The sequence below is a fragment of the Eublepharis macularius genome, chromosome 15 (assembly GCF_028583425.1).
Source record: "Eublepharis macularius isolate TG4126 chromosome 15, MPM_Emac_v1.0, whole genome shotgun sequence".
Lineage (NCBI taxonomy): Eukaryota > Metazoa > Chordata > Lepidosauria > Squamata > Eublepharidae > Eublepharis > Eublepharis macularius.
The window spans coordinates 47,014,140-47,037,046 of NC_072804.1; the positions used below are offsets into that span (position 1 = coordinate 47,014,140).

Below are 22,907 nucleotides of genomic sequence, written 5' to 3' on the forward strand. Positions count from 1 at the left end.
GTATGCGGCCATATTTTGCTGCTGACACGCGGCTTCATGGTAGAGTGTCTGCTTTGCCTGTTGAAACCCCCACTCTCAATCGCTGCCATCTCCAAGGATCTCAGGGAGGAGGTGCCGGGAAAGACCTTTTCCTGCCTGACACCCAGGAGAAGTGCTATCAATCGGAGCAGGGGAATTCCGTGACCCCAGTCCCAATCGCCCACCCTTGAGAAATTGAGCAGAAGAAACGGCCTCCCTAGCGCTGCTCAAGGAATTTTCCCTGACCTTTACCACAGAGGTTAGGGTGAATTTCTAGAGCGTCTCCTGAAACTGACATCACCTCCACTACTTGTCCCTTCAATAAAGTTAACTGCTTTAATATTCTATACTTGAGACCCGTTACTGGACTGAATCTACCGCTTATCATCATAATGGAACTCTTCTCTACCTGGGAATTCCTTTCTGCCCATCTGAAATTATTTCCCCTTCCTTACCTTTACTTTAGAAACAAAAGCAAGTATGTAACAGATAGGGTCACAAGGTCAGGCCTGAGAAATTCTTGGAGATTTGGGGGGGGGATGGAGTCTGGGGAGGGTGGAGTTTGGGGAACTCAGCAAAGATGTGGTGCTATGAAGTCCACTGTCCAAAGAAGCCATTTTCTGTAGGGGAACTGATCTTGGTATTCTGGAGATGTTGCAGTTCCAGGAGACCTTCAAGCCCCGCCTGGATGCTGGCAACCCTAGAACAGAGGCAGGTTGGGACCCCAAGTGCAGAGGAAAATCAGTATTCAAGCTTCTAGCATTATAATAAACCACCCTTAGCACCTGAACAGTATCAGCATCTCCAGGACAAAGTAATTTTTTTAGACAACAATGAAAAATTATGTGGTCATTCCCAGAACCTGAATTGTTTTAAGTAGGGATATTGTGAGATTTTTTATGTCATCCATTTTTGTGGCTGGTATTCTTGCATCTTTGGTTGCCCTTATTCCATTTACGTATCCTCGGCACACAATTAACATTGAAAAACATATACATTTTATAGAAGACATCATGAATTTTAAAACGAGGCACAAAGGAGCACTCCCAGGACCAATTCACCCAATATTTACTTACTTAAGTTATTGAAAGGGGCAGTTTGAAGATGAATCAGAGATCAGAAATCTGATAATATCCCCGTTTGTAATATGCAGAATGTTCCTTCTCCCAGCATGTTTGTAAACGTGCCTTACAGGCTAAATATCGACATTAATATAAGCTAATATGATGAAGAACTCAGTGGCAAAATGTGTTTTGTACAGAGAAAGTCCTGGGTTCAGTCCCTCACACTTCCAGTTAAAAGGATAAGGGAGTATCTGATGCCGTTACATACTTCTAGGTAAAACCATTGAGTTTTCCAGTGAGTCCTAGACCTACCCTGTGTCACTTCTGTGTTTTATGTGGAAGTGACATAGCAACGTCAGCAACGTCAACATCATTGTTTTTTATTTTATTTTTCTCTCGTTGCCACTTGGGTGTGCTGGGGCAGGCAATGGGGCTTGCCAGCCGGAGGCCGCTCACCATAGCAGGATCCCTGGAAAGCCTAGCCCCATGCTAGCTATGCTGTGATTGTCCCCCTGGGCAGCCATTTTGTGGTTGCTCTCTCTGGCAGCCATTTTGTAGTGTACCCATTCCTCATCCTCAAAATTCCAAAAACACTACTTAGGACTCATTCTATAGTTGAGTTGCCATAGACTTGCCAGTACCCCATAGCCTTTTGCAGGAGCTTGGTGAGAATACCCACTTAAGAACAGTAACCACCAGGAATTTATCTGTACATGTGACTGCAGTGAGAAAGATAATGAAACGGAATCTAAAAATGAACTGGATGGCCCGTTCAGTCACACAGGATCTTTGGGCTCCAACAGTTGGCTGAACGTCTGTCCACAACAGCTTGTGATTTTGACTGGACTAATTGAATTTAAGTTCTCTGAACTTTGGTTGCCCGGAGCGACTTGTGGACTTATCGTACCAAAAAGGGTCTAGTGCAATACTTGTGTGATTATTTCTTGTATAATGTATTTATGAAATGGTGAATATATGCAAATAAGCACTAGTGCTTTATGAGTATGAAATAATGTTGTAATACACATTGTGAATGTAATGCGGTCAATGATGAGGCAGATTGCATGATACGGAAACTTGGCATAAAGTTAAGATAAATAGAAATGATCTGTATAGAAGCATTAGCCCATATTAAGATGGAGACTGCTCGACCTTTTGTTGATCCAAAATTGAATAGGGAAAAGAACGTATTGAGTAGGGAAAAGAACGTATTTAGTTTGTGAAGGTAAATGTGAAAACACACAGTAGCTGGAATAGTAGATATATTCTTTAACATTGATAAACACTGATTAAGATATGTTTTGTTTACTCTGTATTTTAATAACTCTTGTAGTGCAAAACCTTACTGTTCCTTTGACCCCGTTATCCCCCCCTCTTTTTTCTGTACCCCTCTTTAATTTGAAAAAAAAACACCTATAATGAAAAAATAGTGACTGTAATGAAGTTGTAGGGAACTTTATTCTAAACATTAATGAAATACAAACCAGTGATATCCATTGTTCTGATACAATTATCTTGTTGAATGGTTATTAATTGTAGCTAAGTTGTTTCATAGTAAGTTTTCATGATTTGTTTGTTGAGTACTCCATAGGACCCTAAACACATTCCAGACCTGTCTGCAACTTGAAGGAAGTTCCCTGGAAAACCATCAATGTGAGACAGATCCTCTGCAGGAAGCATGGGGCCTCTGTAATCTTAGGGCCAAGCTACACATGACGAATGACACTTGAACAGCAAGTGTATTTCTCCCTGTTCACTTGCCCTCCACTCAATCCACTTGCTGTTCAAGTGTCATTCGTCATGTGTAGCTTGGCCCTTATATTCTATGCCTGTAAAAACAAACTAATCAAGAGATGTATACAAGATTCAAATGTTAATATAGAAATGTCATATTCAACACATCATTTTGAGTTCACAACTCCAAATCCAAAATGTGGGTAATAGGACCCCCACTCCCAGCCTCTGGCTCTCACCACCACTCACTTGGCTGGCAGGGAGAAAAGGCCCAGAGAAGGGGCCCAGGAGGCAAAAAATCTCCTAGGCTAGTGTGCAGCAGGTGCACTCCTGCCAGGTGCAACAATGTCACTTCCTTCATCACTTGAGGAAGTGACATCATCAGTCCCGGTTGTCGGCACACTCCTGCGCTTCACAGGGGCCCAAACTGAAGTGCAGGAGCATGCCCACCACCGGGAGTGATAACTTCACTTTCAGAAGTGATGTCATTGGGCCTGCTGAGAGCATGTGTGCTTTTTGCACATGTGCAAAGAGATCACTATGGTAGATCCTCCCTCCTGCCACAAAGGTAAGGGGTGAATTTACAGAAGCCCTGTTTAGAAATAGTGTGCAGAGTAGAAGAAAGAGCAGTGAGGTTTTTACTGTTCTCTCTCCTTCGCTGCATGGCCAAAGGAGGATTCAGTGGCCACACCAGTCTCTGCCAATCCATTTGAAGGAGATAAACTGACAGCTCCTTCTTTGTAATCCTTGTTGCAGGGCACAGAACACTGCAGTATAATGCGCTGGAGTCTGCGGTACCAGATGCCAGCGTTTTTCCGTATAGGGTTGGAAGAGAAAAAGAAGACAAAAGGATCCAGGCAGACACTGAAGGAGCTGAGGGCAAGGCTATAATCTCTCCATTCAACGTCTGCATAGTTTATGGCTCCAAAAATGTGGGAGACATTAAAGGGGCCATAGCAAATGGCAAAGATCAGAAAAGTAACCAGGGCCAGCCCCATGCAGTGTTGCTTCCTCCGGGCTTGGACATTGGACAGGGAGGCCAAGATGCGGAACACTTTGATGTAACAGAAAACGGCAATGATGAAAGGGAGGCAGAAAAGGGCAAGACAGAGTTCCAGCTGGAAGGGGTAGACGATCTTTTTCTGCTTCTCATTGAACTCCTTATAGCACACCACACGATTAGAAGGAAGCTGAAATGTCTCATTCGTATTAGTGTTCATGGACCTGATGACAAAGATGGTGCTGCAGTGAGAAAAGACCAGCAACCAGATGAAGACGCTGGCCACCACTGCATAGGCTGGCTTGCGCTTCATCTTGTACTTGATGGGAAATGCAACACTCAGGAAGCGGTTCACGCTGATTGCTGTGAGAAAAAGGACACTGGCGTAGATGCTGCTGAGGAAGATGCAGGTGCTGATGTCGCAGAAGACCTCGGGGAAGGGCCAATCAATCGTTTGGGCAGCCTCTGACATTTTGAAGGGCAGGAAGACCAGAAATATGAAGTCAGACAAAGCCAAGTTGAGCAAGAGGGTGTCTATGGGGACTGGCTCCTTGCGCCCTTTCATCAGGAATGTGTAGAGGGACAGGAGGTTGGCTGGGAGGCCAATCAGGAAGGTGATGATGTAGACGGCAAGAATAACAGCACGGTTGGCCATCCTCTCAGCTTCTGTAAAGGAAGGAGCGATCGTTAGATACAAAACTAAATCAGACGTCATGTTTCCTAACTTTCAGTGGAAAACCCAAGGGAGGACTTAACACCTGCAGGCTTTTCCCAGCCAGTAATGATTGTTCTGTCTCCTGATATGTTTTGATTCGGTTACATAGGAAAAACAAAAAAGGTTCCTCAGTAAGACATCTCGTACACTGAAAAACTTCAACGCCTCTAACTTCAGGAACCTTTTCATCTGTCACAGAACTTCAACATGTCGCAACAAATTCAGGATGAATTGTCACCTCCTCATGCCTGTGAGATACCTCCTCCGTTTTCTGACTCTTACCGTTGACCCCTATGAACAGAGAATGCAACCTAGGACAAACCTCATATTCTTCTATGGCCGTCTGTTGCAAGAAAATATTGGGAGGAGTAGCAAAAACACCCTTCAAGATAGAGATAGATCTGAACACACTGGAAAAGTGGGCAGATTTGAATAAGATGCCATTTAACACGGATAAGTGCCGGATTCGCCAACTGGGTAACAAAAATGTAAAGCATGTATACTGGATGAGGGATATACTTCTGGGTAGCAGTGTGTGTGAACAAGATCTTGAGATGGATGGTGGGAGCTAAATATGAGCAGTCAGTGTGATGCAGCAGCAAAAAAGGCTAATGCAGTCTTGGGATGTATCAGCAAAGGTGTAACATCCAAATCACAGGATGTCATTGTTCCACAATGTACTGTGTTGGTCAGGCCCCACCTGGAGTATTGTGTGCAGTTCTGGAGGCCTCACTTCAAAAAGGATCTGGACAAAATGGAACAAGTGTAGAGGAGAGCAACCAGGATAATGGGGAGCCTGAAGACCAAGCCCTACGATGAAAGACTGAGAACCTGGGAATCTTCTGTTTGGAGAAGAGGAGGTTGAAGGGAGACATGATTTCTCTCCTTAAATATTTAAAAGGCTGTCACTTAGAGGAGGAAAGGAGACTGTTCCTGTTGGCAACAGAGGATAGGACTTGAAACAATGGGTTTAAACTACAGGAGGGAAGGTTGCAGCTGGACATTAGGAAAAACTTCTTCATATTAAGAGTTATTCAACAGTGGAATTGGCTGCCTAAGGATACGGTCGGTTCCTCCTTATTGGCAGTCTTCAGGGAGCGGCTGGATGAATACTTGTTAGGCTATTCCTGCGCTGAGCAGGGGATTGGATTAGATAGTTTGTAAGACCCCTTCCAGTTCTTTGGTTCTATGACTGGTTGGGATAGGCAACCTGTTTTTCAGGATGAAAACTTAAAGGCTGCCTCAATATTGCCAGGAACACAGAGGATTGACATACGGCTTACCTAGTGATACTTAGTGCTAATAGGGATAATTCCAGATGTGTAGCCGTTTCAAACTGTAGCAGCAGAATAAAACAAGAACCCAGCAAAAAGTCCAACAAAAATTATTTCAGCAGGCGCTTTTGTGTTTCAGAGCTCACTTCATCAGATGCATCAGCTGGCATACCTATGAGGCTGATTTATACACACAAGAGAAAGGAGAGTGAGGGAGATGTTCCAAAGAAAGGCGGGTTTGAAACAAGATCCAGTCCAGAGAGTATTAAGTCCACTCATGGGTGTGAGACCCGATAGCCAAACCTAAAACCAAGTGCAGGATGACATGAGATAAGAGGATGGGGAGTGACAGAAGGTGCAGCTGAGAATGTGCTTCCCACTGACACTGGTGTAAATGCGAGTGTAACTACAACAAGTGACTTTCTTCACGTGGAGAACACTAAATTTTTTTCGCACGGTTAGCTGGGAAGTGAAGTCCGAGTGGTCCTTCCCCTCTCTGTTAGAATCGCTGCCTGAAGAGCCACAAGAGGGCTTTGTTTGGGGGTGGGGAGCTGCTACTTTCTCCCAGGGCATCCTGCAGGCTGCCTGCTCCTGGAGAGCTGCTCTGGAGAAAGCGGCCGCATCGGTGAAGCTTCAGCCACAGCGACAGTGGAAGAATCTGCAGCAGATTCTTCCGCTGTCGCTGTGGCTGAAGCTTCACCAATGCTGCCACTTCCAGAGCAGCTCTCTGGGAGCAGGCAGCCTGCAGGATGCCCTGGGAGAAAGTAGCAGCTCCCCACCCCCAAACAAAGCCCTCTTGTGGCTCTTCAGGCAGCAATTCTAACAGAGAGGGGAAGGACCACTCGGACTTCACTTCCCAGCTAACCGTGCGAAAAAAATTTAGTGTTCTCCACGTGAAGAAAGTAACTTGTAGCTTTGCTCTGACACTAACAGTGCAATCCTATGGAGAGTTACTCCAGTCTAAGCCCATTGAAGTCAATGGGCTTAGACTGGAGTAACTCTCCATAGGATTGCACTGTTAAATGATGCTGCCAGAACTAAGAATACTTATCACATAATGGTGATTATAAAATACTTAATACAAAATGTTCAATGTAAAGTAATGAGGGAGGGAGAGTAGAAGTATTATGTAGTTTAAGTACTTTGTTATATAGTCTATCTTGGCTACTTTAGGTATTGTTTACTGTTTATTTCTATTTTTATCTTTTATTTTTATTCTTCTCTTTTAATAAAATATACTAAAAGGTAAAAGTAGTCCCCTGTGCAAGCACCAAGTCATTACTGACCCATGGGGGGGACGTCACATCACGACTTTTTTGCATACTTTTTTTTGTTACGGGGGGGGGGGGCGGGGGTTGCCATTGCCTTCCCCAGTCATCTCCACTTTACCCCTAGGAAACTGGATACTCATTTAACCAACCTTGGAAGGATGGAAGGATGAGTCAATTTTGAGCTGGCTACCTGAACCTGGCATCTGCCAGGATCAACTTCAGGTCATGAGCAGAGCTTGGGCAGCAGTACAGCAGTTTACCACTCTGTGTCATGGGGCTCTTCAAAAAATAAAATAAAATATATAGAATAACTAAAAAAATATTATGCTGCCAAACTCAAGAATAGAGATATTAAAAGATCTCAACAAAATAAAACAAGCCCAGTCTTAAATACAATTCTTTTGCACGTCCTTGAGATTTGGGGACTCACTTTTCTTGGTATAAGGCATCTTCAAATATTAAATGTTTTGATCTATCTGGTAAAAAACAAGACACTTCCTCTGTGCATGTATTTTTCGATCTCTTACCCATCTAACACAAATAGTGGCTAGTTTCAATTCAGTTCTGTGAATGAACCTCACGGGGGCTCCTTCGTTTTACTGTGTAATTAAATAGTGTAGTCCTAAGCAGAGATACACAGTTTTAAGTCCGTGGATGTAGAAGGAAGTAACTCCGCTTAGGTTTTCACTGTGAAATCCAAAGGAGGAAATCTAAAATAGACATATTGAATCTAGTAGCAGTTTCAAATCTTACTTGAGATCTAGAGAGACAGGCTGCCTGCTTGCGTTTTCAGGGAGGGGAAGAATCACAGCCTTCGACAGATGATGTGGCCTGCCTGCCTTCTGTCTTCCAAAAAGCAATCGGTCACATACTTTCATATGCACTTTTTAAAATATTGACCTTGTGCAATAAAAGCAGCAGTCTTATGTGGAGGAAGTAAGGTTGTTAGGCAACCAACCCCTTCCTAAAAAAAACAGAAAAGTGAACTAGGACAGTGTTATCAGTGGCAACCAGTTTGCCTCCCAGAATGGAAGGAAATCAGCTTTGGTTGCACTGTAAAGGCCGAAATGTTTTGCAAACTTCTAACCGTATCACGCCCTCCACCAATTATATCTCCAGCCCCCTTAGACCAGTTCGAGCTGAAATGTTTGGCTGTGCACACTATTGTGTCTTGAGAAATGCAGACTGTAACATAAGAATTATACACTCTGAAATGGAAAGCTCCTGAACAGCAAAAAGAACTCACTCCAACATTAAGGATTCCCATCACATCCCTGCATGAGTCACTGATCTTTCCTTCTGCTATGAGGCAGTGCCAGAATAAGTGACTCATACAGAAATATAGGGGTGGGCTCCAAAAAGGTTGGGTGAATCTTGCTCAAAGAGCCTCTACAGCTAGGTGGTTTCAGAGGAGTAGCCATGGTGATCTGTAGTAGAAGAATAAGATTAGGTCCAGTAGCACCTTAAAGACCAGCTAGATTTCCAGGGTATGAGCTATCGAGAATCTGAAATAGTAGTTTTGTATCTGATGAAGGGAGCTCTGACTTGCGAAAGCTCATATCCTGGAAATCTAGTTGGTCTTTAAGGTGCTATTGGACCTAAACCATGCTCTACAGCAAGGTGGTAGGTGTATCATGTTCCTCTCAGCCCCTTGGAGTTCACCCACCCTTATCTGCACCTGCAACAGACCAGCATGCAGCCAAGAGATGGGTTTGGCCAGAGGCTGGGTCGGATTGGAAAAGAAACTCAATCTTCCTCATGTTTTCTTCACTGTTTCCCAATACCCTCCTAAGAGCATTGGGTGGCGGGAGCTTGGGTATCACTCTGCCCTAGGGTTGCCAGCCTCCAGGTAGTGGCTGGAGATCTCCTGGAATTACAACTGGTCTCCAGGCCAGAGAGATCAGTTCACCTGGAGAAAATGGCTAATTTTGGGGGGTGGATTCTTTGGAATTATGCCATGCCAAGGTCCTTTCCTTCCCCAAATCCCACTTTCTCCAGGTTTCTCCAGGTTTCACCCCCCAAGTTTGTAGGAATTTCCCAACTTGGGGCTGGCAACCCTACTCTGCCCCTTTTATTTACTATCCTCAAAAACCCATTTGGTGTTGAGGGGAACACGAAACCAGGAGACAGAAAGCAGGAAAGAGGCCCGAACTGGCCTGCTGAGAAGCACACATGCGCTCTCGCACCTGCACGATGACATCACTTCCTGGAAGTGGTGAAGGTAAATGCCAGGTCCCTCCTCCTGCTGGGAGGGTAGGGGGAACTGGCATCCCTAAGTGGGTCTCACCAGAAACCACAGGCCCTGGCAGCTGCCCCACCTCACCGTGAGCTGATGCCAGTCCTGGAGCTACATAGGGCTGTAGCCAGGGCTGGTTGCTCTGTGCCCCCTCAAGTACACTGATTTTGCCATATCTAAGCAACCCTGAAAGAAACCCCTTCCTCATTGATTTATGACAATGGTTTCTATTTAAAGAATGTTTTTTAGAATGCAACATTACTGGGTAAAAAGTCAAGGGGTGGCAGGTACCTTTCATAAGTTCTCCCAACTCCACCCATCTGATCTCCAAGACTAACACCCAAAGCTTTTCCCTTCTCATAACATTTTACAATTATTTTATGATCTTATGTTATCCTGGAAACAAAAATCCTGTTTAAAATGACAAGAGGTAACTTAACAAGAGTGTTTTTATTTCATTTGAATTAACAATTCCAACAGTGCACTCCTAAGCAGAGAGTTTCAGGCAGGTAGCCATGCTGGTTTTCAATAGAAGAGCAAGATTCGAGTCCTGTAGCACCTTAATGGCCAACGAGATTTCCAGTGCATAAACTTTTGAGAGTCAAAGCTCCCTTCATCAGATGTAAAATTACCACTGCCCTTAACTCCATAAAAAAGCAAAGCCACCCAGCACATTTTTCCTAATTCAATCCTTTTTGTAGCTTCCATGCCTGTATCCAACAGTATTTATCAAAGGTAAGACCATGGGAAAATATCACATTTCCAGAGAGAGAGCTGTTCTCCAATATCTGTCATATTTTTATCCTGACTTTATTTTCAGGAATTCAGGGCAGTTTACATAGCAGAGAGAGGATTTCAGCCAGATCCTAGGCCCAGTGGAAGGGTTGCCAACTTGCCAACCTTCAGGTGGGGCTTGGAGATCTCCCAGTATTAGAACTGGTATCCAAGACATGAGATCCTCTGTATAAATTGACTGTTTTGGAGGGGAACGCAACAGTTTTATACCCCGTTGAGGTCCCACCCCTACCCAAACTCTGTTCTCTCCAGGCACTGCCCCTAAATCTCCAGGAATTTCCCAACCCAGACTTGGCAACCCTACCCAGCACTCTAACCACTATGCCACACTGGCTCTGTTTTATTGCTACTTCAGTTCAGGCCATTTCATTGAAGCTAAGGTAGGTACAGTCTGCACCACCCTCAAGGTTGGAAGGGTTATCGACCACACAAATTATGCACACAAGATTCAAACATTAACATTTTTTTAAAAAAATGTATTCAGCATACAAGTGTGAATTCACAACTTCAAATCCAAAAACGAGGTGAAGAAATTTAGAAATTGTCATATATTCACAAAAGTTCTTTCCTGGTCTAATGTGCCACATGTCCTTAGATCATGCTGGAATACACAGCTGCTTGCTCTGGGTTCAGTGCCCTGACTTCACAGCTCTTTGCAGCATGGCCAAAAGAGGAGGACTCCGTGCCTACACTAGGCCCTCCTAATCCACTTGAGGAAGATAATCCGACAGCCCCCGCTCCTTCATCAGTGTCTCTGAGACGTTTGCAGCAGGGCAAAGAGCACTGTGGTAGAATGAGCCGGACTCTGCGGTAGAGGCCAGCCCAGCAAACAGTGACGTTTCGTCGCATGGCGTTGGACGAGAAGAAGAAGATGAAAGGATCCAGGCAGGTGTTGAAGGAGCTGAGGGCAAAGGTATAATCTCTCCATTCAGGGTCCTTACAACTAAGGAAGCCAAAAATGTGGGAGATGTTAAAGGGGCAGAAGCAGATGGCAAAATTGAGCAAGGTGACCACAGCCAGGCCCATGGAGCGTTGCTTCTTGCGGGGCTGGACGTTGGGCAGGGAGGCCAGGATGCGGATGACTTTGATGTAGCAGAAACAAGTGATTACGAAAGGGATGCAGAAGAGAACAAGGCAGAGTTCAAGTCGGAAGGGGTAAATGATCTTTCTCTGTCGCTCATTGAACTCCTTATAGCATACCACGTGATCAGAAACGTGCTGTGAAGTCTCTGGCATTTTGTCGTCCATGGACCTGACATAAAAAACCATACTGCAGTGGGAACCGACCAGCAACCAGATGAAGACGCTGGCCATCACTGCATAGGCTAACTTGCGTTTCAATTTGTACTTGATGGGAAACGCAACACCCAGGTAACGGTCCACGCTGATTGAAGTGAGGAAAAGGGTGCTGATGTAGATACTGCTGTGGAAGGTGCAGCTGGTGATGCCGCAGAGGACCTTATAGAAATGCCACTCATTTTTTTCGGCAGCCTCTGACATTTTGAGAGGCAGGAAGATCAGAAGCATGATGTCGGACAAAGTCAGGTTGAGCAAGAGGATGTCTATGGGGGCTGGCTTCTTGCAGACTTTCCGTAGGAATGTGTAGAGGGACAGGAGGTTGGCAGGGAGGCCAATCAGGAACGTGATGATGTAGATGGCAAGAATAACATCATAGTTGATGGTCTTGACGGTTTCGCTAAAGGAAGGGAAGCATCATTAGATATGAAACAGAGGGCCAAACTACAAGTGATGTCTGACACTAGTTGGACACTTGTCAGCTTCCCTCAAGTTTTGATGGGAAATGTAGGCAGCTTGGCGGAATGTTGAACAAATGACAGTTGAAAAGTCCATTGGACAGCAATCGGAGAGCCAAGCTGCAAGACCAGGACGCCTACATTTCCCCCCCAAAATAGACAAAATGAACCATATCCAATTCCTGTGCACGTCCATATGGTTCAGAGACACAGTTTTCCACCTTGGACCATTGCCTTCTCATTCACCATAGCATCAAGAAATCAGTTGCTTTAAAGTGTCCCTCCCAGTCAACTTCTAAAAAAGAAAATCTGAAATTCTATGTGAAATTCTGAAGTGCGAAATTCTGAATTGTGAAATATTTCAAATGTATGCCGAAATTTCGTTCTGCTTTGCACAGTACAGAAAGTACTTGTTATGATTGATAGGTTTAAACAAACAGAGAGGGGCTATGGCTCTGCAGTGCAACACGTGCCTTGCATGAAGAAAGTCCCAGACTAAATTAGTGGCATCTTCAGTTGAAGGAGATAGGAAGGAAAGGACTTTTTCTGCCTGTGGAGAGCCACTGCTAGTCAGAGAAGAGTGAACTAGATTGACCCCAAGGTCTGACATGGGAAAAAGAGGAGGTGGTGGGAAAGACCAGGGCTTTTTTTCTGGGAAAAGAGGTGGTGCAACTCAGTGGTGGAACTCAAGACCTCACAATGATGTCACTTTGGGTCAGCTGGAAGAAGGGGGGAGTTTTTTAAAGTTTAAATTGCCCTCGGTGAAAATGGTCACATGGTCGGTGGCCCAGGTGCAGAGGGCAATCTAAACTCCCCTCTGTCTGGAAATCAGGGGATGAGGCCACCGGCCATGTGACCATTTTTAAGAGGTGCTGGAAGTCCATTCCACTGCATTCCCGCTGAAAAAAAGCCCTGGGAAAGACCATGGCTGCCTGATACATGAGAAAGATACTGTCAATCAGAACAGACAACACTGAGCCAAATGGACCATTGGAGTGGCTTGGTATAATGCAGTTTCAAAAATTAAATACATTTGGGTCTACTGGCTGCAAAGAAACTTCTTCTGTGCTCATGTTTTTGGGCCCCTTATCCTTCTATCATGAAGATTGGTTAATTCCAATTAAGATCCACTAACAAATGCTATGGGGACCCTTCATTTTGCTCTCTGACAAAGGGAGCTCTGGCTTTCAAAAGCTCATACTCTGGAAATCTAGTTGGTCTTTAAGGTGTTACTGGAGCTGAAACTGGTTCTTTTACTACAGACCAACAAGACAACCCACCTGGAACTAGCTTCATTTTACTGTGTGACTCCCAGAGCAGGCCCAAGTAGAGTCACACTTTTCTAACTCCTTTGAAATCAATAGACTTAGAAGGAGGTAGTTCTATTTGAGGTTGCGCTGGTCATGCAGTCTGAATTTTTTAAAAAAGGCACATTAACAGTACACTCCTAAGCAGTGAATCTCATTGATTAGACTGGAGTAACTCTTCTTTGGATTGCACTGTAAGTCTAGTAGAAGTTTTAAATCTTACTTGTTTTCCAGGGTGACATTCTTTAGGCACATTCTTTGAGAAGGAAAAGAATCACAGCCTTTGACAGAGTATGTGGCCAGCCTTCCGTTTGTCTTCCAAAAGCAAGTAGTTAGGCACATTCATGTGCTCTTCCTAAAGAAAAAGTGACGTGTCTATGTGGTGCAACAAAAAAGTGCTGCCATATTTGGATGTGTGGAGGAAGCAGTGGAATTGGGCAACAAAATAGAAAAGCAAAGTAGGGCAACGTGATCAGCGGTAACCACTTTTGCTCTCCACATGACAAGAGACCGGTCTGGATTGCAGTGTAAAAAGCCAAATGTTTTGTTGACTTCTAATTCTATCCCACTGCAAAGTTATTAGACCTTCTGTCCTCTTGCACAGTTGGTTCACATAGCCAGCTATCTTCTGTTCAGTTCCTTGGAATATATCCCCTCGAATGAAATTTTTGGGACAGGCTCGAACAGGTTGTAGTTATCGCAGGAGGATTGTATCGAGGTTGTAATCAACTCATCTGTTAAGTTTACACAGAAACCATTAAACAGTACTTTAGCAGTAGCACTTTATATATACTTGAATACAGGGTCCTTTAAATATATCACCTATATTTATGAATGATTACTCCAACTGTGTTTTGAGAGTTATAGGATTTTGCTTGCCTTTACTGTCTATGTAATAAACATATAAATATCTATTCAAGTATTGCATTGATAAGGTTCATTTTGCACTAAAACGTGTGTTAGTAAGTTTATGTGGGTATTTTTATTTGCTGTTGTGAGTTTGTTCCTCGTTACCCTCTTTGCTTTGATACTTGAAGCCATGAACAGGGAGCTGGTTTGGCTGTTTGTCAACCCATTTGTGACAGTTTGGCAGATTGCGTCACTATTGCTTCCTAACAGAGATATATGGTGCAATGCCTTGCATGTACTTTCTGAGACAGTCTGATTGAGTTCTACCTCCCCCCCCTTCCTTGTTGTGTGACTGCTCTGCTCATCAGGAATTGTTTAAACATCCTTCCATCAGATCTTCAAAGCTTCCATTCACCACCCCTCCCCCACCACCCCTGCTACTACAGGAGGGCTTTTCAATGGTATATTTAAAAATTAGTGATTGCTCATGCAAAAGTGCACAAAACTCTACCATAATAACCACTTGCTGCCTTGATTGACTAGTTGCTCTGAATTTCCATCCTTCATTTAAAGAAAATGCCAAGTTTCTAGTCTTGTTACAACAACAAAGTTCATTAGCCAGAGGCCATCACATTCTTGGAATCAATTTAAAATCACATGATTGCACATCTGCGAGACACACGCCATTTTAAAATAAACATTTAAAAGGTACATATTTCAACAAATTACCACGTTTAGAAATTTACTTATAAAATTGATCCATCCTAAAAGCATAATTATTTGGCAACAATATAAACTTAAAATATCCAGGCAATCATTAAAATTGTAGCTTACTATAATTTACATAATATAAATACCTAAAATTCAAATTACCTTATATTATCAAATTATAACAATACTTATCTAGGATTCTGCACACTAAGCCAGGATTTCCTCCTATTAATGACCATCCAACCATATTTTGCCACTTGGAGTGTCGTTTCCCTATTCCTGTCTGCTAACATGATTGTAATATAGTTTTTTCTCTCTTTCCCTGGAAGGCCATCAAGTATAGGTTTGATATATATTTCCCTAATATGATCATATATTTTAAAATGAAAGCTAGTGTGATTCAAAGGAACCAGTAGATCGTAGCAACAGATCATTATTACATTAGTGCACAATTTTGAAATAACAATTATTGATTCAAAAAGAAAGTTCTCTGATGGCGCTGCAGGGGAAAAAAAGCATAGAAATAGTGACTTGTGGAGGGAAGTATGTGCACACCAATCTCATGTATGCTCAAACAGAATTGAACACTATGTTTTAAAATAACCCTACCCTTTGGCGCCTATCTAAGCAGACCTTAGTAACAGTAATCAGTCGATCTCCCTGAACTGGTGGTGTCTTTGCTGATTCAAGGGCTTGCAAAAACCCAACACAAACCTGTTTGGCATGCATTTTTGGTCTTTGGTCACAGTCTGAACAAGTGGAATGATCAGCTCATATCAGACCAATACTTTACAACATGGTAAGTTTGACTGTTGAATATCTTCACAATGAAATTTGTGACATACTGGCCTGGAAAGTTGGACTTGATTCCAGCAGAGTTAGAACGATGAGATCATCTGTTTGATGTACAATATGTTCAACTTCCATGGAACCCAGATCTTTTAGAAAGGCTGAGTACACACCAAAGGATGAGTGGCACTATTGCTTCTAAGCATTAATCACCATTAACCAGTTAAAACAAGAATTTATTTCATGGTACCTTAAGGACAACCAAGATTTTGCTCCAGTGTAAAAAAGGGCTTGTGTCTCTGACTTCACCAAACGTGAATAGAGCACCCACAGGGTTCTCCTACCTGTTGAGACCCAAACATGGGATAGAGTTAATATGCATGGATATTAGCATGAGTTTTCCTAGCTAGGCAAGAACTCTTACATTAATAATTTTAAGCTATCTCTTTCCAATTTCTTTTTGTGCTTGTTCCAGCCCTGCATTTGTCATTTTCTGATCGGTCCCCTCTTGAGAACTTTATCCAGTGCTCCTCCAATTTCCTGTTATTTTTTCACAAGGAAGTGTGTTTCGTCTACCTTGTTCCCTGCACTTGCGATGCCATGTATTCCTGCATTAAAATGTTCTCAGAGCCAAACTACAAGTGATGCCTTGCACAGGTTGGACACTTGTCAGCTTCCCTCAAGTTTTGATGGGAAATGTAGGCATCCTGGTTTTACAGCTTGGCTCTCCATTACAGCTGCAAGACCAGGATGCCTACATTTCCCATCAAAACTTGAGGAAAGCTGACAAGTGTCCAACCTGTGTCAGGCGTCACTTGTAGCTTGGCTCTCAGTTCACATGGAAGAACAGACACCTCGAAAATGTTATTTGATTGCATTCTGCTTCTGCTCCTGCAGGGGGCGCCTTCCTCCTCCAGAAGCTCCCAACAGCTGCTCACAGCACCAATCCAAGAGAGGGCAGGAAGCAAAAAGCTCTCCAAAGCTGTGGTTTTAACAAGGGCTATTTCTCTATCCTTTCGCCACAGAAAGCCTTAGCTCTCAACAGAACATCATGTCGGACAAACTGCCTGGTTGGGAAGGTGAAACAGGAAGAAGGCTACTTCTCAGCTCCACCTGCCATTAAGACACTACGTAGCAACCACCAAAGGCCACTAAGTGCTACCCTTGCAAGGAACAATGGATCCCCACCAAGCCATTTCCTTGCAATGTGCTCATACCAGGTCAGAGCCTGTTACAAGCATTCTTCCATCGTTTGCCTAATTGAAGTGGGATTAAAAGTACAGCTATTCCCAAGGCAGCTTGACAAACAGTGAGAAAAGGTGGAGAAGGTGAATTGGAGAATGCAGAGGAAATGGAATACAAAAAGGTGCAAGGACAGGAGGTCACACATGCCTTCAGGGCCTGGGTGGCTGGCATCAGCTACCACAGGGCTCAGACCAAGGCCAGAGCTCAAATAGTTACCAAAGAGTCTCTATACATGAGAAATCTTACACGGGGATGTGAAAGCGTAGGGAGACGCAATTTTTGCCAGTAAACGTAGTTTAACAAGACAGAGCTGGCAGAGATTGCTTCTCAGAGAGTTTGTTAATTTCATCTTTGCATCCCTGAAAGCTCTGTCAATTTCACCCCCCCCCTTGAGGACTCGAAGATGAAATTAACAAACCCTCTGAGGAGCAATCTCCCCTGGCTCTGTCTTTTGAAACTATGCTTCCTGGCTAACATTGCATCTCCCTACACTTGAGCATCCCCATGTAAGATGTCTTGTGTAGAGACCCAAAGATCAACAATGAAACTAGCCATTCTGTTGGAGGCAGGCTGCAGCTTGGCTCCTACAATCTGCCTTTGTCATGGGCTGAAGGCAAGCACTTGTGGCAGAGGAGAAGATGTCTTCCGGGGGTGCAAAGTTTAGCAACACAACTCTATCATCAGATGCAATTAACTGACTCCTTTAATGCACCAACCTTTGGGTTTGTTGGAACCTCCTCAGTTTGTTGAACTTCTGCAAGCACTGTAGCCAGCAAGTAGCAGTCCCTGGCCCAAAGACAGGCCCAGGAAAGTGCCGTCTCCTTCCCAAGTTGCAAATCCCAGCAGCGTACATTTCATGTGGGAGGCTTACCCCCACTCTCTGGCCATGCGTAACCCTACAATCAAATTAGCTACTCTAAGATTCAGCAATAGAGCTCAGTGGGCTTACATGGATGCAACTCAGTTTAGACTGTACTACAAGCCCTAAAAGCCAGTGCAGCTCTGGCTCCACCACTTATTTTCAAAATAGGTAGGACTGGCCCTTGCCCACGCACTGCTGCAGCCGACTGAATTTACTGCTCTAAAGACGCCAAGTAGTTTTAAACCTTTTAAGCCTTTCCCCCCCTTTTTTTCGATTGTTTTTATTTCCCTCATACTTCAAGGAGGTGCTTGGATATTTTGGCTGCGTTAAATTTATAGCTTGTTTGTTTAGTGAAGACCCCGCGACTCTTAAGATAAGATAAGACAAGAGACAATTGGGAGGACTTTCTGCAGCACGGGTTACTGCAATTGGGCTGGATGTTACATGTGTTATTTTAGTCATCACTTGAGTGGATTTGGGCTGCAGAAAGATTACTGAAAGCTATTCAACAACAGCCACAGTTACAGCTGTAAGGAATTCTTGGAGGGAGTGCGGCTCCCAGGAAAGACGCCAAAGATATCAGCGTGGACTGGTGTGTTTTAGTAAATTATCTGGCTTACGGCTGTGAGAGAACTTCTTGAATGGGGAGTTTCTAAACTAATACAGCATACTGTTGGGTTATTGCCAGCATATTGCTAACTAGTTTGTGGTATTTATTTTTATCAAGATGAAATCCTGTAAGCACATTAGACAGGATGAAGAACTCTCACCACCCCTCTCAAGACAGTTAAAAATCAATGACTATTACCTACCTCAGATTTCCACTTCTAACTGCTTTGAGGTGCTGGGGAGTCAGGACGTGTCAGCAGAAGAGCTGGGCTCTGCCCCTTCTGGTGGTTTAATGTCCAGGGAGGAGGCAGAGTGTGGAAGAGAGGAGGGGAGCCTTGCGATGCAGTGTAGTGCCGGGAAGGAGGATCTGCTGGAAGCAGACAAGGATTTTTCTGATCTGCTGCAGTTGACTGCGAGAACAGTGAATCATGTTTGCAAAATACTACAGCTGCTGCATAATAAGATGGAAGCCCTCAGTGAACAAGTCAGAACTCTATCCCAAACTAACAGTAAGGGCACTATGATCGACAGGGATGTCCCTGAGTGTACTAAGCAGGCTGAACTCAAGAAGATGTTCCCAAAGTATGGCTCCACACAGAAATCAGACCTGGCTTGTAGTCAAGCTAGACAAAAGCCTGATAGTTACAAAAAAAAAATCTTTACAGTTAACTCTGTGGGCCTCTAAGATCTGCTTGTACATCTACCCCTATAGGGGCAGGACACCAGACTGGAGTACCAGAGCAATGGCCACGAATCATCTGAAAGTCTTGATGGGTGATAGGCCGGAGGTAGGTGAGTTAATGGATGTGGAAGTGCTACCTAGAGTGAACCGGACAGTCAGAGTTCTTCTGTCCTTCCGTACTCAGCATTTTCTGGCTCTTCTATTGAAGAACGAAAGGTCTCTTAGGGCAAAGGGCATTTTCCCAACTTGTGTTTTCGGTAATGGTATCATGGAGCCTCTCTTGTCGAGGAAAAGCACTTTAGACTCGCAGCACCAATTTCAAAAGACATCCCCAAGGAAGGGACATCCCAAGGAAATAGTCAAAGAAGCCTTTCTCGTCAATAAGATTAACTCAAACATCATCCTCCCAGAGTCGACACAAGAAGAAGACCTTGTTGATGAGGAGGTTCAGAAAATGTTCACTGAGTTACTGGACCATCAACAGCGTGGATTGATTGATAGACTGGGGGGATGGAGGGACAAGCTGGCTAAGCTTAGAGTAAGCAGCCAGCAGACCATGGCCCCTGTCAATAACGAGATAGTGATGGAAATTGATATTAACCGTGATCTTCCCCCCTCTGATATTTCAACACCTCCACAGGCAGTTCAGGATATTGTGCCAGCAAGAACTCAAGTGTCCTGTGGAGGCGGAGTCAGTGATCAGAGAGTCCAGATGTCCTCATAGGGAAATGGAGTGCAAAGTTTGGAGAAATGGTAGCGTGTTCCATGACGAGAATGAGACACTTAGTCAAATAGTGGAAACTGAATGACTGAGTAGCCAGCCAGCATCCCCTAATTTTAACATAATCTCTTGGAATATTGCTGGCTGGAAGAATAAGTCTACTGATCCCTCCCTTAAAAACTTCCTGACAAGGTTTGATGTGATTCTACTCCAAGAAACCTGGGCCTGTGATGAAATTTCCTTGGAGGGATTAAGGGCTCACTCCTTGTGTGCTTTTAAAACTAAGAGATTTGGTCGTCCCCAAGCAGGTCTGGCCATACTTTGGTTTAATAACCTAAATTGGGAGTTCTGCCCCCTTGGGGATTGTGGCCACCTAGCTCAGGCCGGTATGCTGAAGAGTGCAGGGAAATGGTTGTTGTGGGTTTTCCGGGCTGTATTGCCGTGGTTTCGGCATTGTAGTTCCTGACGTTTCGCCAGCAGCTGTGGCTGGCATCTTCAGAGGTGTAGCACCAAAAGACAAAACTTCAACAGGAAAGAAGAAACCTTAAGAATGAACAGAGCATGGTTTCCAGTTCTGAAAAACACCAGGCTAACAAAACACTCTACACCCGACAATAGCCCTGCAGAGAAGATTAGCACATCAAGCACCAATCCATATGCAAAAGAACCTCCTCAGGATACAGTGAAGCCTCCCGCCATTAGCATTCCACACCCTGGGAAACTCTTACAGGATGACTCAGCTCAACCCCACCCCTCCTGAGTAGATATAAATGACCTGCCAACATCTTTTCCACACTGTGACACTGAGAGATCTCTGTCTTTTGGTGCTACACCTCTGAAGATGCCAGCCACAGCTGCTGGCGAAACGTCAGGAACTACAATGCCAAGACCACGGCAATACAGCCCGGAAAACCCACAACAACCATTGTTCTCCAGCCGTGAAAGCCTTCGACAATACAGTGCAGGGAAAGTCTTAATAGTAATTAATATTTATCTGCCTCCATGTGCCGATAGGGATGCCTTGTCCTCTCATTGGGAGACCCTCTTTAAGTATTTAGAGGAAGTGGAGCAGAGCTATCCAGGGGAAGATTCATTGATTGCTGGTGATTTCAATGCTAGGGTGGGTCAGAATAATGCAGAGATGGCTGGAAAGTTGGGGCTGGACCTTGAGACTGATATACTCACCCGTTTCTTTGAACCGAGACTTTCTAAAGATCAAACAGTTAATGAGGCTGGTGTTTATCTGGCCTAATTTTGTTTAAGGTTTAATCTTGTCATCTTGAGTGGATTGCATCCTTATGATTCTCCAGGCGAATTTACGTTCGCCTCATCTAGGGGTTGCAGTGTAGTGGACTACGTTAATCTCACCGGCCCTGAGGGATACGATGAAAGCCTTTGCAATATCAGATTGCACTGAAAGTGACCACTTTCCGTTGACCCTGGTGTTAGACAGTTCTGGTATTGCTCCTGGGAGCGTTTGCGTGAGTGAGAATGGTGGTAGCGCATTATCTAAGCTCCCCAGGGTCAAGTGGTCACAGAGGGCAGCAGAAATGACTGCTAATCTACTTGTCCCTAACACCTTAGACCAGTTTGTGGGTGCATTAGAGGCCACTCCATCAGAGTGGATTCTGCTATATGACAACCTGGTCAATGATCTTGCCAGGATCATGACGTCATATGCGAAACAGCAAGGGGGCAGCAGGGATGCCACTATGCGGGGGTGGTTTGAAAGCGAATGCCAGTTGATGACAAGGCATGTACGCGACATTTACCAACGTTACAGAGAATTAAATCTAGAGGACCTCCCTTTGGAGTATTTTGCATCCAAAAAAGATCTACACCAACTTTATAAGGACAAGCAGAAAAATTTCTTGCTCAAAAGCTGGGAACCCCTCCTTCAGGCCACAATTAGCAATGACACGAGGAAATTCTGGTCCCTGATAGCTGACTCTATGGGAAGAAAGAGTGTAGCAAACAACCTAATTACGGCAGACTGCTGGCGCAAATATTTTTCAGAGATTTTTCAGGAAAATAGGTGCAGTCCTAAAGAGGAATTTGATCTCTATCTGGAGGATTGTCCTCTATGGGAGCCAGTGTCGCCTGAGGAGACCGAATCTCTAATTGCAGTACTTAAACTGGGTAAAGCCCCGGGGCCCGATGCTATCCCCCTGAGGCTATTAAGGCTTTCCCTCAGTGGTGGGCCCCCTTCCTGGCCGTCTTGTTTTCAGCTATAGATAGGTCAGGAGTAATTCCTAAAGAATGGAAGAACACTGTTGTAGTACCCATTTTTTTAAAAGGTGATCCACAGCTTCCTAATAATTATAGACCAATTGGTCTCTTATCCATCATAGGGAACCTATATGCGAACCACCTGGCCAACAAGCTCAAAGCTTGGATTTCAGACCAGCAAATCCTGGGGCCTGAGCAAATTGACTTTTGACAAGGTAAATCAACCCTGGACCTCTGTGTTGTTCTTAGTCACCTAATAAATAAATATAGAAAAGGGAAAGGCCCTAAACTATACACGGCCTTTTTAGATCTCAAGGGAGCGTTTGACCCAGTGCCTAGGGATATTATGTGGAAGAAACTGAGCCTAATGGGGATCGATAGGCGTTTGCTTTACTTGATACAAAAACTTTACTCTGAAACCACCTGTCAGATCAGATGTTCGAAAGAAGGAGATCTAACTTCCAGGATTGCAATTACATTGGGTGTCAAACAAGGCTGTACTCTGGCCCCTTTACTGTTCAATCTTTTTCTAAATGATTTGACACCCTTTTTGGGCTCTGTCAATGGCCACTTCCCTAAATTGGAAATGAGACACATCCCCTTATTGTTGTATGCCGATGACGCTGTACTCCTTTCACTCTCAAAAGTCGGGATGAAAAAGATGCTGACGCGTTTCTTAAATTATTGTGATAAGAACAAGCTCTCCCTAAATTTTGAGAAGTCCAAAATTATCGTATTTGGTCGAAGCTGGAGGCCCTTTAAATGGACTGTACAAGGTAACTCCATTGAACAGGTGAAGAGCTTCAGATATCTCGGAATCCATTTCCACTGCAGTGGAAATTGGGCCACTCATATTAGGGAAGTGGCAAGGGCAGTGAACAACAGTGAACTTGCAATCTCTCGCTTCTTTTACACGAAAAGAAATCAATTTATACTTGCTGTCCTTAAAGTGTTTAACTATAAAATATGCGCTAAGCTACTTTATGGTGCTCCTATTTGGATTTCCGCTTCCAACGATGTGATCGAAAGAGTCCAATCTAAA

At 44.1% G+C, this 22,907-nt stretch overlaps 2 protein-coding genes across 3 annotated transcripts; both read right to left on the reverse strand.

Annotated features, from left to right (window-relative positions):
- Positions 1 to 2,521: 2,521 nt before the first annotated feature.
- LOC129343238 (free fatty acid receptor 2-like) lies at positions 2,522 to 18,506 on the reverse strand. Of its 2 annotated transcripts, none has more exons than XM_054999344.1 (2): positions 18,437 to 18,506; positions 2,522 to 4,482 (listed from the first exon to the last, which is right to left on the reverse strand). In XM_054999344.1, the coding sequence occupies exon 2, from the start codon at positions 4,469 to 4,471 to the stop codon at positions 3,455 to 3,457; it is 1,017 nt and encodes a 338-aa protein (XP_054855319.1). In that variant the 5' UTR covers positions 4,472 to 4,482; positions 18,437 to 18,506; the 3' UTR covers positions 2,522 to 3,454. The 2 variants fall into 2 exon arrangements, with proteins under 2 accessions (XP_054855319.1, XP_054855318.1); XM_054999343.1 differs by lacking the exon at positions 18,437 to 18,506 and adding an exon at positions 7,830 to 7,906.
- LOC129343236 (free fatty acid receptor 2-like) lies at positions 9,837 to 13,475 on the reverse strand. The gene is made up of 2 exons (XM_054999341.1): positions 13,392 to 13,475; positions 9,837 to 11,803 (listed from the first exon to the last, which is right to left on the reverse strand). The coding sequence occupies exons 1-2, from the start codon at positions 13,421 to 13,423 to the stop codon at positions 10,699 to 10,701; spliced, it is 1,137 nt and encodes a 378-aa protein (XP_054855316.1). The 5' UTR covers positions 13,424 to 13,475; the 3' UTR covers positions 9,837 to 10,698.
- Positions 18,507 to 22,907: the final 4,401 nt, after the last annotated feature.